This window comes from Lytechinus variegatus, chromosome 5 (assembly GCF_018143015.1).
Source record: "Lytechinus variegatus isolate NC3 chromosome 5, Lvar_3.0, whole genome shotgun sequence".
NCBI classification, from domain to species: Eukaryota; Metazoa; Echinodermata; class Echinoidea; order Temnopleuroida; family Toxopneustidae; genus Lytechinus; species Lytechinus variegatus.
In genome coordinates this window covers 36983035-36999167 of record NC_054744.1, presented here as the reverse complement: position 1 = coordinate 36999167, position 16133 = coordinate 36983035, and the positions used below count along the sequence as shown (strand labels likewise).

At 35.6% G+C, this 16133-nt stretch overlaps 1 protein-coding gene across 1 annotated transcript in view; it reads left to right on the top strand.

Moving 5' to 3' along the window:
* LOC121416054 (collagen alpha-1(XVII) chain-like) overlaps positions 1-16133 on the top strand; it is a 35753-nt gene that overhangs the window by 5539 nt on the left and 14081 nt on the right. The window contains exon 2 of the mRNA XM_041609494.1: positions 5484-5535. Within this exon, the coding sequence (XP_041465428.1) occupies positions 5484-5535 (52 nt within the window). The remainder of the gene's footprint in view (positions 1-5483; positions 5536-16133) is intronic.

The following is a 16133-nucleotide window of genomic DNA, read 5'->3' as shown; positions in this document are numbered from 1 at the left end:
AAATATTCAAAGGTCTGTATTCATTGATTATTGGTAAGATCGGAGGTAAAGAACATTTAATAAGAGAATTTGAAATGTATGGTGCGCTATATACAGAAAATTCATCTTAACTGACCTTTGGAGTATGATTCGTTTAAAATTACATTAAAAAGATATGAATAAAAGTTATATATTGACAAAAATGACAAAATATCTAAAAGAATAAAGTGCAAATGTTCACTTTCCGTCGCTTCTGGTTCACTATATTCGGATGAGTGTGCGTTCTGTATGTGACGGTATTTTATATGATTATTTGAGGGGGTTATCAGTCAGGCTTAGATTGTAGGTAACCATCGCAGACATTACTTCTCATGGTTATGAACGGGGAATTGTGAGTTCTCTGCTTTAAAAGATGTTGGAATGACGTCGTGTATACTCACTGTGGCTATGGAAGACCAACGTCAAGTAGAGTTGGTCGCTCAGGGGTTTCACAAAGGAGTAAGTAATGACCTAGAGATTTCGTCCAACAACCCTCGCTATTTCCCATGGAGGGATGATGTGTCAATAAATCCCAATGGGCGATGTCTATTCTAGTCTTCCGAAGGTCATCAGGTAATCTATGTGTCCTTATAACTTGAAGCTATGATGTGTCAGTCTCCGATGTTGTCAACCAAAATGCAGAGATGTACAGACAGTGTCTGATTGTATGCTAGCTCTTTAATTCTCTTTGATAAAGTGCGCTGTAACACCAATAACATTAGATATAATCCATATGATTCTGGGTGGTTGTAAAGAAATACTTACACATAAATCATTAAGGCAATTAACGTTTCTTTCAATAACGTATAATGAAAAGAATGTAATTCAATGCCTCGCTCACATGACATATAAGAGATCGAATCCATAAGCCTCGCTCAAGATTTTGAACTGCATGTTTTCTCGGCAAGGAAATCAAGATCACCCCACGATGATTCTTATTGGCATTTTTGTTCTTTTTTTTTCTTTTCAATAATAATGTGAGGAGCCACGGTTATCACCTTAACATGATTCTGAAAGGTTATCGATATATAAACGTTTTACTTTGCCCTTTTTGCCGCATTTTCTACTTTGTGTTCATAATGAAATATGCCTAGTTTGAATTCCTAAAATCGCACAATAGAAAATTAATATATTTAATTCAGTAAAGGATACATTAACATCGGTTTTTCAAAAGGTATAATGGGCCTAAAGAAATATTGATCCGTGATTGATGAAGGCCATTTCATACATCTTGTCACATAAATACGTTATCAAAAATAGAATCGCTCCAGGCAAGCCATATTAGGAAAGCAAAGTACACTTTTTATTGTTGACAGAAATAATGTATTGACGAATTTCTATAAGATTTGACAGATCGATGATATTACACTAGTTCATTTTCGAGTAGTCTAATTAACGAAACGGAGACAGAACGGCTATTAATGGGAATAAGAAAGAAAAATAGGTGGAGGAGCAACTGAGAAGCTGAGAGGAGAACGCCTCTCAAACTTGATTTTGACTGGAGTCCACTATTCCCACCACCTAAATCATGTAATCATCGATTGTTGTTGGTGTCAAAAGGTGAACAAACGAACAGATTCTTGGCAAAATCCTGAATTCTTATTCTGGATCCAATTAACATTCTGGTCGGCATTTTAAGGTAGATTTTGTAGCTTTGTAATGCCAACAAAAAACCGGGCTAATAGCACTCCCCCGCCTAAAAGGGTTATGAAATAGGGGCTAGTAATATGTATAGGCCTTACAGGCTGGACATTATATTTTGTGAAATCAAGAACCAAGCAAATAAATCAGAATTGTGAAAGGAAATGAGCTGTGTGTTCATTAATTGATTAGATGTTCCTGGAATCTCTTTATAAGTCTTTGGAATGTAATGTTTTGATTAGGTCTTGTTTAGTTTTGTTATATGGTCATGGTATACATGTTTATATATATAATACATATATATAATGTAGCCGAATCACCTTACTTTCCAGACGAACTGGTTCGTTTCGGCTGCAATATACATCCAGTTGGTGTAAAGTTTGTCCTTTTCACTTCTGACTCTTTGCTCCTTCTCAATAACTTAAATTAAATCTCATTGATTTCAACATTTCCGTCATTCCGTATCTCCATTATCTCAATCATTCCAGTATTCAGTACCTCCATGTTTTCATTATTTCGGTACCTCAGAAATTTCAGTACTTTCAGTATCCTCACTCACTCATCTCAGTATTCTGAGCAGTATTTTTCAGTATCTCGGTAAATTCGGTATTTTCCGTATTTCAGTAAAGTTAGTATTCTCTCTCCTTCTAGTCATTACTTCCAACACTTTCGTACTTCTGCTTTTCCGACCATGCACTCTCGTAGCTCCGTGCAACGAAATATCAACAAACAGGAAAACATAGCGAAGTAACTCCTTTACATACTTTATTTAAAAAAACATGCCCAACCTGTCGCAAGTTTTGCGCAGCAATCTTTAACTGCAAAGCATATTCCATGGCTTATAATTGATTAAAAATAGGCAAAGTAGTCAGTGTTGATTATCGTTGTCTTGTTACTTTGCTTTCTTTTTTCCTTCAAAACAGAATAGCTTCTTTGTTGAAGCTATATCATGTAGAAAAGGTAAAGGAAAGAGAGGAAAGAAAAGTTCTTAGGAAATTCGTTCAAGACCACCTCTCCTGCCCTGTATTTAGCACGTTATCCTGACAAGCCCGCTCGAGGTGCATTTCGAGGGCGTCACAGGAGTACAGAATAATTGTAATTTTATGTCTCCCCAATATGCTGTAATAGGGGGAGCTTGTCATGCCTTCAAATTTGAGCTTATTTTGAAAACAGTTAATGAAATAAATCTTCTCAGCTACATGTACGACGATGGTAACTGCCACTTCTGTCTATCCCCGAACAGTGTAACATATTATAGACACATAATTTATATGATTGAATAGTTGCAAACTTCGTTATTTCACAGCATATAGTGCTTGAATGAATTTTTAAAGAAAATTCTATATAAACGATTACTAAATTTTGCTATACAGCGATATACATGAATTAAAAAAAAATATTCTACGCTCTTCACCATTCCGAACAATGCTGATCATTAAATAAATCTTTGATTTTGTTACTTAATATAATATACATCATGCCCTACGTCTGGTATATGTCAAGTACTTAAAGACATCTGAAATATTCTCGAAATTAATGGTAATTTTACTGATTTGTCGTATATTTCGTGTAGTCATGTTTATTGTTCCATCGAGTGAATATTGTGCAACCGAAATTAGATTTCGAAAGTCTTGTTCCCCCTTGTTCCCGACAAATCAATCAATTTCAATATCACACAGCCTATCGAATACCTCTCCTAGAGCTGTTTCATCAATAAGTAAACAAGGTATTTTTCAGGACTTTCACTGTAATCATCCTCTCATACGGAGGTCAAGTAAACGGAGTACCTTGGCATAGTTCGCCCTAATCCCTGGCGGGGAAACGGTAAGGTGCGAGGCGAAGTCCACTTACCGGTAGCACTAGAGCATGATGCTAACAACATGATCTGCACCTGTTGCTATGGCAACGCAATGAAGTTTTCATCTGGAAATTGGAGTACTGGCATGTGCTCCGAGGCTTGGGAGGTGTACCATAAGCGTAGCGTGGAGCGGAAAACTATCTCTCTCAGATAGGGTAATCTTGGCACAAACGACCTTTATTGAATCACATACTTCTCCTTCCGATAGTGTCATGTTTGGTATATCAAATAACATGCACGGTTTGTTGTGGTAATTCACTGCTGGTGGCTTATAATTCTGTGCCATATGTTTATTTATTTTTTTTTAAATGCAGAGCACAATATTATTGCTCTTGAACTAACAAAAATCTCAAAATATTCAGAGGCAAAGAGAAAAACAACTTTATTATGTTTTATCTTTGTTTCTTGTCCAATAAACATCACCTCTTTTCTTACGTACAAACCATACTCCCCCCCAAAAAAAAAACAATACTCAACACTCAAACCCCCTCAACCTCATAAATCAACGCACATGATTCATATACGGACGAACAACACACCCACACAACCAACCTTCAACTACACGCGCACACACACATCCTCACACCACAAATATTAGGTACCACACATCACCTACGCACCACCAAGCCATACACACCAACGCACATTAAACTTGTTAAAAGGCTAATTAGTAGTTGTTGATAAAACAAACTTGCTCCTATCTACTCTCTCTTGAATATTGCTGTCAAAATGTAGGAAACATATTTGATTGTAGAATATCATAGTTCATAATTACTGCTATCAATTTCCGAAGGACAAAAGGACTTGACTGGACGTATCTTTTGATAAAAATGAATTGAATTCTGTAACCGTGATACCATGATATAATAAAGGCTAATGCAATATTTTGTTTCACTTTATTAAACATAAAGAAGTAATTTATAGACTTTCCAACCCAATTTCAAATACATTCTACCATTAGACAGGTGTAAGTAGGTCACGTTTTCTCATAAAATATTTACACCCAACACACCTAGAGCATTTATCATGAACTATATCAGAAAGCCTTGATGTCAATGTAGAAAAGCAGCCATTCATATTTCACAGTATCCCAACGGTGATATTACTGGCTCTTGAATGTTTTAATCTTAAAAGCCCTAATCAGTCAGTCAAAGTGTGTTCGAGTAAATGGCTGAAGGTAGATCATATACATGTGCAGACATGATGAAACAACTCAGTTTGTACGAGTGCAAATAAGGAAAGAAAACATGAAACCATGATGAATATATTTTAATGTAGTCCTTCGATAGATAACGAATGTTCAAAATAGATAGGAAATTAAGAAGATAGTTAAAAAACAACTGTACAATGGGAATAAAACACAGTATTTTCATGATAATAAAGTAGACCAAAACACTCGGCCTAAAACGAAATAGAATGTCCAGAATCCCGGTTGGTCTTGGTGCTGATTTCAGCAATGTCAGCGGTATGAGACTTTAAGAGGACCCTTGATTCAGAAGAAATGCAAGTATGGGATGTAACATATAAATTCTGTTGTAAGATCAAGTTCTCTATTTCCCATCATGATGACATTCCAATAACGTATGATGTGCATTAAACTTTAACCTGTAGGTGTCAACCAACATAAATTTTACTCAGGTAACGGAGAAGTTTGGAATACATTGAACTCTCAATCTGGAGAGGTTTATACATGATCATAGCTGTGCCATTTTTTTTATTCAAATATGTGTTCACCAATTTAAAATATTCTGAAATAATTACACGTATTTCTTTTCTTTTACATGGTAATAACTTTAGTAATGAGATAATCCCAAATGATTTTAATTTTGAATGCCGTAATCGATCAGAAATGAAATTGTGTTTCTGTCTTATAGTCACTTTGGTATATCGGAGGGGGAAAATGTCTGAAAATGATTTTCAAACGACTATTAATATCTAATTTCTGTTTCTCATTGTTTTCTTTCAGCTTTCATCAATCGCAAATGTTTGTAACTGGACAAACGATGAATGCCCAAGAGGTAAAACATTATTTTCCTGTTATTGTGCTTACTGTGATAAATGGCTTTAATTGTATTTGAAAAATGCTTTGACGCGGTGACATAAAAATGTCTTGCAATAGGACAACATTCTTTAATTAACGGTACCGAATATTGTGAAAACTGGTGGGAATAATATCATATTGAATTTTTAGTGCTACTTTAATCTTGTTGATTTACCCGTCCTATATAATAGTATACTTATTATTTCAAAAGTAAAGTTTCATCAAGCTTTAAAAAACGCCTTTTCCAGCTCTACACAAACTGAAAGTTACCTAGATATTTCTTAGGAAAGATATGGAAGTCTCTTTCAGCTTCTCCCAGTGTCACCCTATCCGAGAACGTCTGGTAGAAAATCTAGGAGGGCTTTTTATCAGTGTATTCCATCCAGTGAAGAGGACCTGCGCTCGCTTGATTACTGATTCTTATCATTAAAGGGTAAAGAAGAGGCATCTTCCAACTCAATTAAGTAGATCTTCAGTAACAATCTATACATCACTTCTCTTCTATTCGGAAACCCACTCGGTGATCTACAAGGTAGCTTAAAGATGTTCTTTGCGTTCATGTCTCGTATTGCGATGTTCTGAGATACGGTAAAAGGTGTCTTAAAGATGCCAGCACTCGAGCTTTGCGTTACAATATAGCAGCATAACGGATTGGTTTGTTTAAGGTGATCCTTACAGACTATGGGTAACATTGAAGATGGCATGACGAAATATGTGTCAAGCATAATGGGTCCATACCGTACACTTACCCAAACCGCTACGATAAGAACTCGGATGTACTTCCTAAAATGTGCATTGAAAGTCTGTATAGCTACTTTGAATTAATGTAAGTCTATATTCATCCAAACTAACATCCAAATAAATATTATGCCATGTCATTAGATTTGAAAAATCAAATACCAATAAATATCATTACATTACCATGGAGAAAAACGCGACACAATTTTGATACCACTATAACGTCTCAACTAGTTTTAGCCTACCCTCATACACCCCACAGACCGTCTCACACACACATCCACACCACACCCATCAACTACCAAACACCTTGGTTGTATTGACCTTATAACTTTTACCATTACTATTCAATTTCATGCTGATTTAGCGTAATACAGTGCGTCCCAGAATAAACGAAACCGAGATTTAGCGATCATTTTTCATAACTTAATCATAAATAGAATAGACAAATGACCTATCAATTTAAAGCTGAGAATCTCCTCTTTCATCTGATATTACTTAGGTTATTTCTCATTCACGCATGAGTGAGCAAAAACAATTTGAAGAAAGGATACCAAAAACTCATTTGGCGGGGGGTATCTGGGTTTCAAAAAGAAAACCACATTTCTGAAAAGTTCAATATCTGCTCTTTAATTTGGTGCCTAAATTACAGAAAATGGTCAAGAAATAAAAAAGTTCTGGTCATTTGAAATAAGGCTTGTATTTCCATAATTTCATGAGATAAACGTGTTTCCACCGGTTTCTCACAGAAGCTTTCGTATGGTGAACAAAAGATTTAATGCATGGCTGATCGTCAACAAAACAGAGTGTCGAGAGAGTTTGAAAGCCAGCCTGGAGAACATCTTCATTTTATGAAATTATTGAAATTCAAGCCTTATTTCAAATGACCAGAACTTTTTTATTTCTTGACCATTTTCTGTAATTTAGGTATCAAATTAAAGAGGAGATATTGAACTTTTCAGAAATGTGGTTTTCTTTTTTAAACCCAGATACCCCCCGCCAAATGAGTTTTTGGTATCCTTTTTTCAAATTGTTTTTGCTCACTCATGCGTGAATGAGAAATAATCTAAGTAACATCAGATGAAAGAGGAGATTCTAAGCTTTAAATTGGTAGGTCATTTGTCTATTTTATTTATGATTAAGTAATGATAAATGATCGCTAAATCTCGGTTTCGTTTTTTCTGGGACGCACTGTATACATGTTTTACTTAAAACCAATTTCATTAAATCGGTAAGACACCATGCATTTTAAGAATGTGTAATCTAAATTTATGTTTTGGATTCTCGAATCTCAATGTATTTTTTTTAAGGGGTTGCATTTTACACCATTAAAAGGTTATGTGTGAACAACATTTTGTCTGTATCTTAAATCAGTTATGTCTGATGACTTCACAGCACTGGATTGTAAGTGTTTTTATTTTCACACATTTAAACTTGTTCCTTTAATCCCGACTATAATAAAAACGGTAGTAAAATTATCTCAATGGAGCACATCTCTGGAGGAATTTAAGTAGAGAGGATGGATTCTGTTGATGTCGATAAGATGTTATCATCTCACACGATCAAGTAGGAGTCGGCCATATCAAACGCTTCCTTCATTCACCAGTGAATTCTAAATTGAGATTAAAAGCCGAGAGTCACTCGAATTGGCATGACCGATTGATATAGACATTGTTAATAAGAGGTCACTGCGACCTATGCTTTTTTCTCTCTAAGACTCATTCACTTCATATCGTTATAGAGTATTACAACATGTATTATCAAACATCATTAACATTCGAAATCAAATACTTACATTTATGTTACAAAGGTTGAGTTTCAATAAATCCCTCAGAATCTTATACATTATGAAAATATTGGGTAATTGTTTTACCACCACGAGGGTAATTACGTGTCCAACCAATTTGTAGGCAGTATTTTACCAAATGCGGGAAGCATATTGTCCAGTACGGTTAGAAAGTAAGCAGCAATCACATTAGAATGGGCAAAATTTTCATCCCACTGGATAAATGAAAATGCCCAATATTGGTGGGACACATAATTACCCAATATTTTTTAGAGTGCACGTTTTAAGTGTCATTTTGCCTAGAAAGCATTTCATAAGGGGGGATATTTTCCGTGATCGGTCGTTAAATGCCGATTTTTTTTTCGCCTATGGATTATATGAAATAACTTCCTGAATTCTATACCAGTGAAAATTACCTAGATTTGAAACTGCTCTTTCTACACACTTGAAAAAGTGTATACCAAGATTTATTTTGCTTTAGTCTGGAACACATTACGATATTCTATCTCCTTTTTTGATGATGTGATAAGCGCTATATTTAATAATAAGTAGTAGTAGTAGTAGTAGTAGTAGTAGACTAGTAACAATAGTATAGTAGTAATAGTATAGTAGTGATATAAATTAGAGATTCAAGATTCAATACAATATTAAATTCTGACATGTTAAAATTGAACCAATCATTGGAATTCAATTTATTCTCCCGAGCTATAATAATGGTTGTTTCCAACTCTGTGTTTTTCTAGTATCATCCATATTATTCATTTCTTTTAAGATTTCAATATTTCTTTTCCATCAAAATAACAAACAAATTACATAAAATATACATATTGGTATCTATGTGCATGCTCTTTCTCAAGGGGCAACGATACTCTTAATAATTCTCTTTTGACGAGCTAAGAAACATTACTGCCCTCCTATTCCTGACCTTATTGACCTCTTGTTGTCCATGTTCTAATCATCAATCCATCTTACAGTTTCCTTCACCTGCCTGCAACCTTTGCACATCACACTCGAGCTTTCAATTTCACTCAATTAAATGCCTAATTATAAGGAAGCATGGCGTGTCCTGATACAATCACGAGGCGTAGATGAAAATACCAGGATGTGTGAGGCGCAATTCATGCTTTTCGAATCGGTCAAAGCACAGACCTCGTAGATAATATCTTACCGACAAAACTGTAGCTTTCTTGTGCGTTTGAGACAATGTAACGTATGTTCTGCGGTAGTATCGGATAATTTTAACGTATTATATACGTATACATTGACTTCATTATTTGATGTAAATAAGAATAGCCATTTGATATGTGCTTGTCATTTCAAAGTTATAGATTTATGTCCTTTTGGATTTTGTTTGGGGGGTGTTAATGTACTTAAATAGAGCTGCATTATAGTTGTACATTTCTTTATACATTGGGGTTTCTTTTACGAAACGCCACCAATTTGAAGCAATAGTCGAATGTCATCAGCTAGTGAACTCATTTCGTTTGCTGAAAGAAAATGTGTTTCATGATTTCAGCTGTTAGTGATAAAAGCTTGGTGGAGCAGGATGGACCACGATTTGAATTTTTAATGTTTCATGGTTACATATACCATGGTAGTGCTTATCTATGGTAGATGTAGACGTATTATCAGAAGAGCTTAAAAAAGACTTTAAAAAGACCACACAGGAAGTCCGTAAAGCGCGTTGCATTTGATCTTTTGGAGGATCATCCAATCGCAACTCTAGTTTCTCATCATCACTTTGCACTAGCAGAGAAAATCAACGATTACTAATGTTCAATAATCAATACAAGATATTTTAACCTATAGCGCCTTAACCAATTCCGAAAAAATGCTCAAGGTAGTTTCTGAAGACAGAAGTAAAAGTAGAAAAGGGAAGAGTATGAGAACTTTCATTCAAAACATGTTGACAAAAATGGAACTTCAAATTCTTCTTAAAAGGAAATTGTAGAGTTTGCATTTCTTAGGTCCTGTGGAAGTGAGTTTTACAGCGTAGGTCCCATGATTTCGTATAGAAAGGGGAATACAGAGAAGGCCATACACTGAGGAGAAAGTGTATAAAAATATAAGTTCAGAGTTGAAACATGTTCGTTGTTAGCAGGCATTAAAGAAAAGATATCTAACCATGGGGATGGTGGGAGTTTAGATGGGAGTATAGACCTTCTGACTGAGTCTAATTGTAAAATACGAATGACTGATTGCGACCATTCAAATATAGCTTCCGGTTCATGAATGTTTTATTAATTTGTTATACAATAGGATGGGAAGGTGACCTTGATGCTTCTATCGCAGCTGATACACAGTCAAAAGCTTTCTAAATCCTCAATGATAAAACAGGAAAGGGTGCTATATGAAGGGGTATCACAGGTGAATGTAAAATTATGAATATATAAAACTTTCATTAGGAAATCCACAAAGCTAGGTTTAGAATATGAAATATTGATTTCAATCAGCAAATGACAGGATGACAAATGATAAAAATTTCCAAAGTCCAAGATGAGACTGTGAAAGTTTTCTCCATATGTGTAACAGTTTGAAGATAAACCAGGCCAGATGCAGAAGTTCAGTTGTCTAAGCATTGTAAGTAATCTTATGATAATAGTACTTGCCTAGAATACATCCCAGGTATTAAAAGATGTACACGCAGTGTGTACATCGGGCATTGCCCCCTTTTCCTTAAGGTTTGCATGCTTCAGGAAAAGGAGTAATTGTTCATGTTGTTGTTGGTCCAGGCACTGGCCAAAAACATTAAAGAATCGGACCTCTTCCCTTCTTAACGGGCGCTCGGTGTTTGTTGAAATCTGTTGTGTAGTGTCGGGAAAAGTAAACTGGGAGACAGTCGATCTAACTAATAGCTGAAGTGGCTACCCTGGGTAAAAGAGGCTATTACTCATAATTTGACAAGGTAACAAGAATCTAGATCACTGGAGAATGGAATGAATAACGATAACAAAGGTAGGCGTAGCTTAACTGATCAAGGTTCCCCAGAGCTACCTACCCTTTCATTCCTTTTACAACATATTTCAATACAAGAGTTGCTAAAACTGCTGTAAACGTATGATTTCTCACATTTACATGTATATATATCTATATATACAGGTGGAAGAGCCGTGGTGTAGTGGTTCAGACTCTCGCCTTGTAAACAGAGGGTCGTGTGTTCGAATCCCACCGCGGTCTAGCGTCCTTTGGCAAGGCGTTAATCCACACTTTGCCACTCTCGACCCAGGTGCTAAATGGGTACCCGGTAGGATGCGAAAGATATTGTATGTTTGATTTTGCCAGCGCCATAATGTGGCTGCGATGAATGCAAGGAATGCTCCCCAGGGAGTGGAAATTGTGCACTTTTCGTGCTTGATTGAAATGAATCCAATGACCGGGGTAATAGTATGCTGTAACGCGCTTTGGGCCATTATGAGAAAAGCGCTTTATCAAAATTGGCTATTATTATTATTATATACGATTGATACATGTATTTGATTGACCAATATTCATTAGGCTGTAAACATTCACATAGGCCTACCCAGATAATAATGCTTACCCAACGATGAATAAGGACGAGAGAGATAATGGATCCATACTGAGCAGGCTTTGACCTAAACACTCTGATTTTCATCTGAGCAAACATTTTATCGAAAAACCATCATATCTGATGTAAATAGAAACCCATCAACAAGTGGACAAACTGAAACCATAGATGCGCTAGAGATGCGTTTAACCATTGATGTGAGGATTTTCGCTTTGAGAGACCTTTGTATCTCCGTTAAATAGTCAGATAACGTTAAGAAATATAGAATGAATGATAGCAAGAGGCATTATTCTCCGGTATCATTTACCACCAATATTCAGAAGAAAAGTAAGCGGTATCCTTCTGTTTTGAGGGATAACATTAGGGATGCTTGAATGAATTGTGATAATAAATTTTGATCTCCATTGTACTTGAGTTCATGTATCAGGTTGTATGTTCTTAATCTTCGACTATTCGGTGATGATGTTACCTATAAAGACACTCTCATAACCATTCATGTATGTATACTATTTTATTCCAATTATCTAATAATCTTAGTTCAATCAGTTCCTTGGGCAAAATCCACTACAAGTTTATTTCAGTGAGTGTATCTTTTTCACATCATTGAACTTGTAATCCAGAACCCTATTGCTGAACTAAATAGATAGATAAATATATATATACATTAATGTGAGACATATATAAGGTTACTACCTTCATCACCAAATTTAACGCAACTCAAAATATCAAACGCAAAAAACAAAACAGTTGAAATTTTCTTACCATTTACAAATTACAAATTAGCCAGGTAATAATGATAGCAGGGCCTGCTGGGAGAAGTTTTCGGAACTTAAGTGGCTACCCTGGGTAAATATGCCGTTATTATTATTAGTAGTAGTAGTATTAGTATTTTTTTTACCAAGAATATCAATAGCTTCTGCCTCGTGTAGACATGAAGCTCCTAGTCATACAAAGGTAAATGGTCTGGTGAAACTTAACGTTATGATATTATAAGCTTGTGATTTCTCTTCATCAATAACCCCTTCCCTGGTAAAAAGCGAAGCGTATGCATTATACATGTTATACTTGCGGTTACAACTTCATTCACGGTTTTCCTTTTAAATGAAGCCATTAGAGTACAACCTCTTCGTGGACCTGGATTTTTGTCACTGTCAAATTTTCCCTGAGGTATAGTTCTATTTCTACCGAGCTCTTTTTGGATGAGGAAAATCTTGGCTTTGTTTGCTAAAAGGTATTTTTCTTTTGTCTCTTGACGGGTCTTGGCATTGCTTGTCAGTTTAGGTTTCTTCTTTTGAGCTAGGTCATGAAGGAAGAGGAGGGGTCGGAGAAGATTAACCCCCTTAAAGGTAAATGCTAGTTTTGGTAACGATATCAAAATGAGTTCGTACAGAATCCAATGAAATGACCACCAAAGTGTCTGTTAGTATAAATAAAACGCGTGTGCCAAAGAATTCTGGAAGAAATTGTGTAATTGCTGAGAAATCAACATATAAGCACAGGAATCGGGTAGGGCGTCGGGCCCGACGCCCTAAGCAATAATTATACATTGTCCCACGTGCGCTTATCTGTGTTGGGGATCTTCGGTGTGAACATTTTTCAGCGTAGATTTCAAGATTTCACAAAGTTCAGTTAATGTAACTGTACCAGATCTAGATCCTCTATGATATACTGACAATTAAGCCTTGTTTTACAGACTTTCTCATGAAATCAGTATTTACTGCAACTACTGGAATTTCTCTTTAACTGTTTGGTGTAGTCGAAAGCCTTTTTTATTCTTTCAGTCTAGCCTTAACGCTTAATATAATAGTGAAGTAATTGTACTTATTGTAATCCTTGTGCTTGCTATTCATTCGCTATTCTTTCTACCATCTCCAGATGGCTTGTACCATTAAAATAAATCGTGAGGCACTGATACATGGATATGGACAGAAGGGAAAACGAGAAATTAAAGGGGGAGGCATTACGACTGTGAGGGAGAGGGTGGTATCAAACTTAAGATGAAAGCAGGGATTGACAGTGAGAATGAACTCGTGAGGAAATGGTTATAATTGGTTAGCTAAATGATAAAGCGATAAAAAATGCGAAATATGAAAATCATTGGAGAATACAATAAAATAGAATATGTGCGCTAACTCTTTTCTTGTTTCCGTGCTGCTTCAGTGGCAGATTTACTACAAGCTGTACTTGCCTTTTAACGTGCAAAACATATAACACGATTGGAGTACCATATACTATGTGGTGCTAATTAGCACTGGTCGATCAGATAAAAAGAAGATAGGAAAGAGAAATCATTGGAGAATCATGTGTTTGAGGGATATTTGACGAGGGTCTGTCTCGAGTATGTTTCAACCTGATGAATATTACATGTTTCTTGCCATCAGAAAGATGATTTACAAGGCGGTTTCCAAATCAGTGTGGTTGAATGTCAGGCAATGTGATGCAATCAGTGGCTGCTCAGGCTCATTAGTGATACATATCTGATGGACGAAATAAAAGGATAAAAGACACCCAAAAGAAATAAACGTGTCTGAATTAGTATATACGTTTCAGTGTGAAAAGTCAGCATCAGTACTCCCCTCCTTTTAACTCCCCAGTATTCATCATAGCAAATCACAATCACCTATAATAATAAAAGAAAGCAACAAATAATGTTTATCATCCAAGATAATTTCGTATGAAATGTATGTAAATATACTTATTCAATTCAACTGTGAATTCTATGAAAAAGATGAGTTATAATGTTTTCATGGTTATATAACTTGATTCATACTTAGGTAATGCTTCTTTACAATCCCGAATAAAAACAGATTATTTTGTAAACTCCTTGAAAATAGTCAACCTCATTGGTACCAGGTAGCATTAACCATGGGACCATTAAAATGTATGTTTTGAGACAAAATATGATAGTTATACAAATCAGCGACCATTGTTCTACTGCAGCAAGCTGAAGTTTATTTCCTCGTTGGTAGTTTCAAAATTGCCAGTTGTCAGATCAAAAGGTACAATACCAAGGGCAAGCCGAACAAGACTTTCAATTTCCCTGGAAATAATTTAGCTGAAATTGCTTCCTGCTCTACGAAAAGGAGGAACAGAGAATAATTTAAAAAAAATCGGTTCAATCTCTCAACGCTAAGTAATTACGACTCATCATCAACCACCCCCAAAATATCGACAACCGTTGTTAAAGGATTGATTTCTATATTGGTCGATTTTCATCCCAAATATATCAAGATATTAGAACATCAGATCTGAATTCACGCAAATTGACACAGCAGTCATCATTGTCTGTTCCTCAAGCATTATGGTATCGTTTACTGGCGTACAAATAGTGGAGGGGGACCTGGGGGCACTGGGCCCCCACAAGTTCCACATCCGATTAAAAAAAAACAAGAAACGAAAGGAAATAAAAAGGACAGGGTAAAATATGAAATGATTTTCAGGATACTGTGTATGTAAAAATATGTCAAAAATATAATTTCAATTCATAATGGTCAGTTTTAGAATTCGCCCCTAATTTCACTGCACATTGTGCCCCTCGAGTCTTTTTTTTTCAACATGCCAGTGCTATCGTGTGACTCTAAAGTGAACTCGCAGAAACAAGCATGATTGTATACAACCTGTTGAAATAAATAGATGACATCCGTTAGACAGGGTGAACTTTGACAGCTATGAATGGAAGAGGATTTTCCATTCCAAATGTCGAGATTTATATCATAAACTTTGGATCAACATTATCTACCCACTTAAAGAACAACCGCCAATGGGAGGGTGACAGCAGTGACACCGGGCAGTATCTTCTCCTTCTGTCAACATTTTCACACTTCAAATATAAGATTTATTATGTTTATAGATAGAAAGATATGTAAGACTGTACTTAGATAGAAAGATATGTAAGACTGTACTTAGACAGAAATATATGTAAGACTGTACTATCATGGATAGAGAAAGATGTCTTTCGAGGCACCTGTACATGCCGCTTTTGGACGGATCAGTTCACTCGACGTGTATTATTTAGATATACTGCTTTATGTCGTTCATATGTCCTAGAGATAGGGAAAATTATGAATGAAGGATAGATTAAATTCACAATTATAATTCAATAAAAGAAATTTGCTAATTAGACACAACTCACACCCACCCTCATCTCCACACACACACACACACACCCTCACGCACCCATTCACAAAATATAACACACGCGCACACGCAGTAGAGATTAATGCACATCGTCTTTACGTATACAGTTTGAATTTTTATGTCAATTTCGAGATTTATCAGAAAATCACATTATTGGGTAGAAATAATTTTCACATATTCAATCCAGGACAATGTTCTTTCTACGTTTAATCCAGGACAATGAGACTTTATCTCACAAGGCCACTATTGGCTCTATTTGAAGTTCTCATATTATTACTGTACACATGTACACAGACCTAATTATACACAAATATCATTGTATTAAGTTTTTTTTTGCCTGTTTACATTGATGATGTATATATTCGAAGTGTATTTTTTTATAAATATA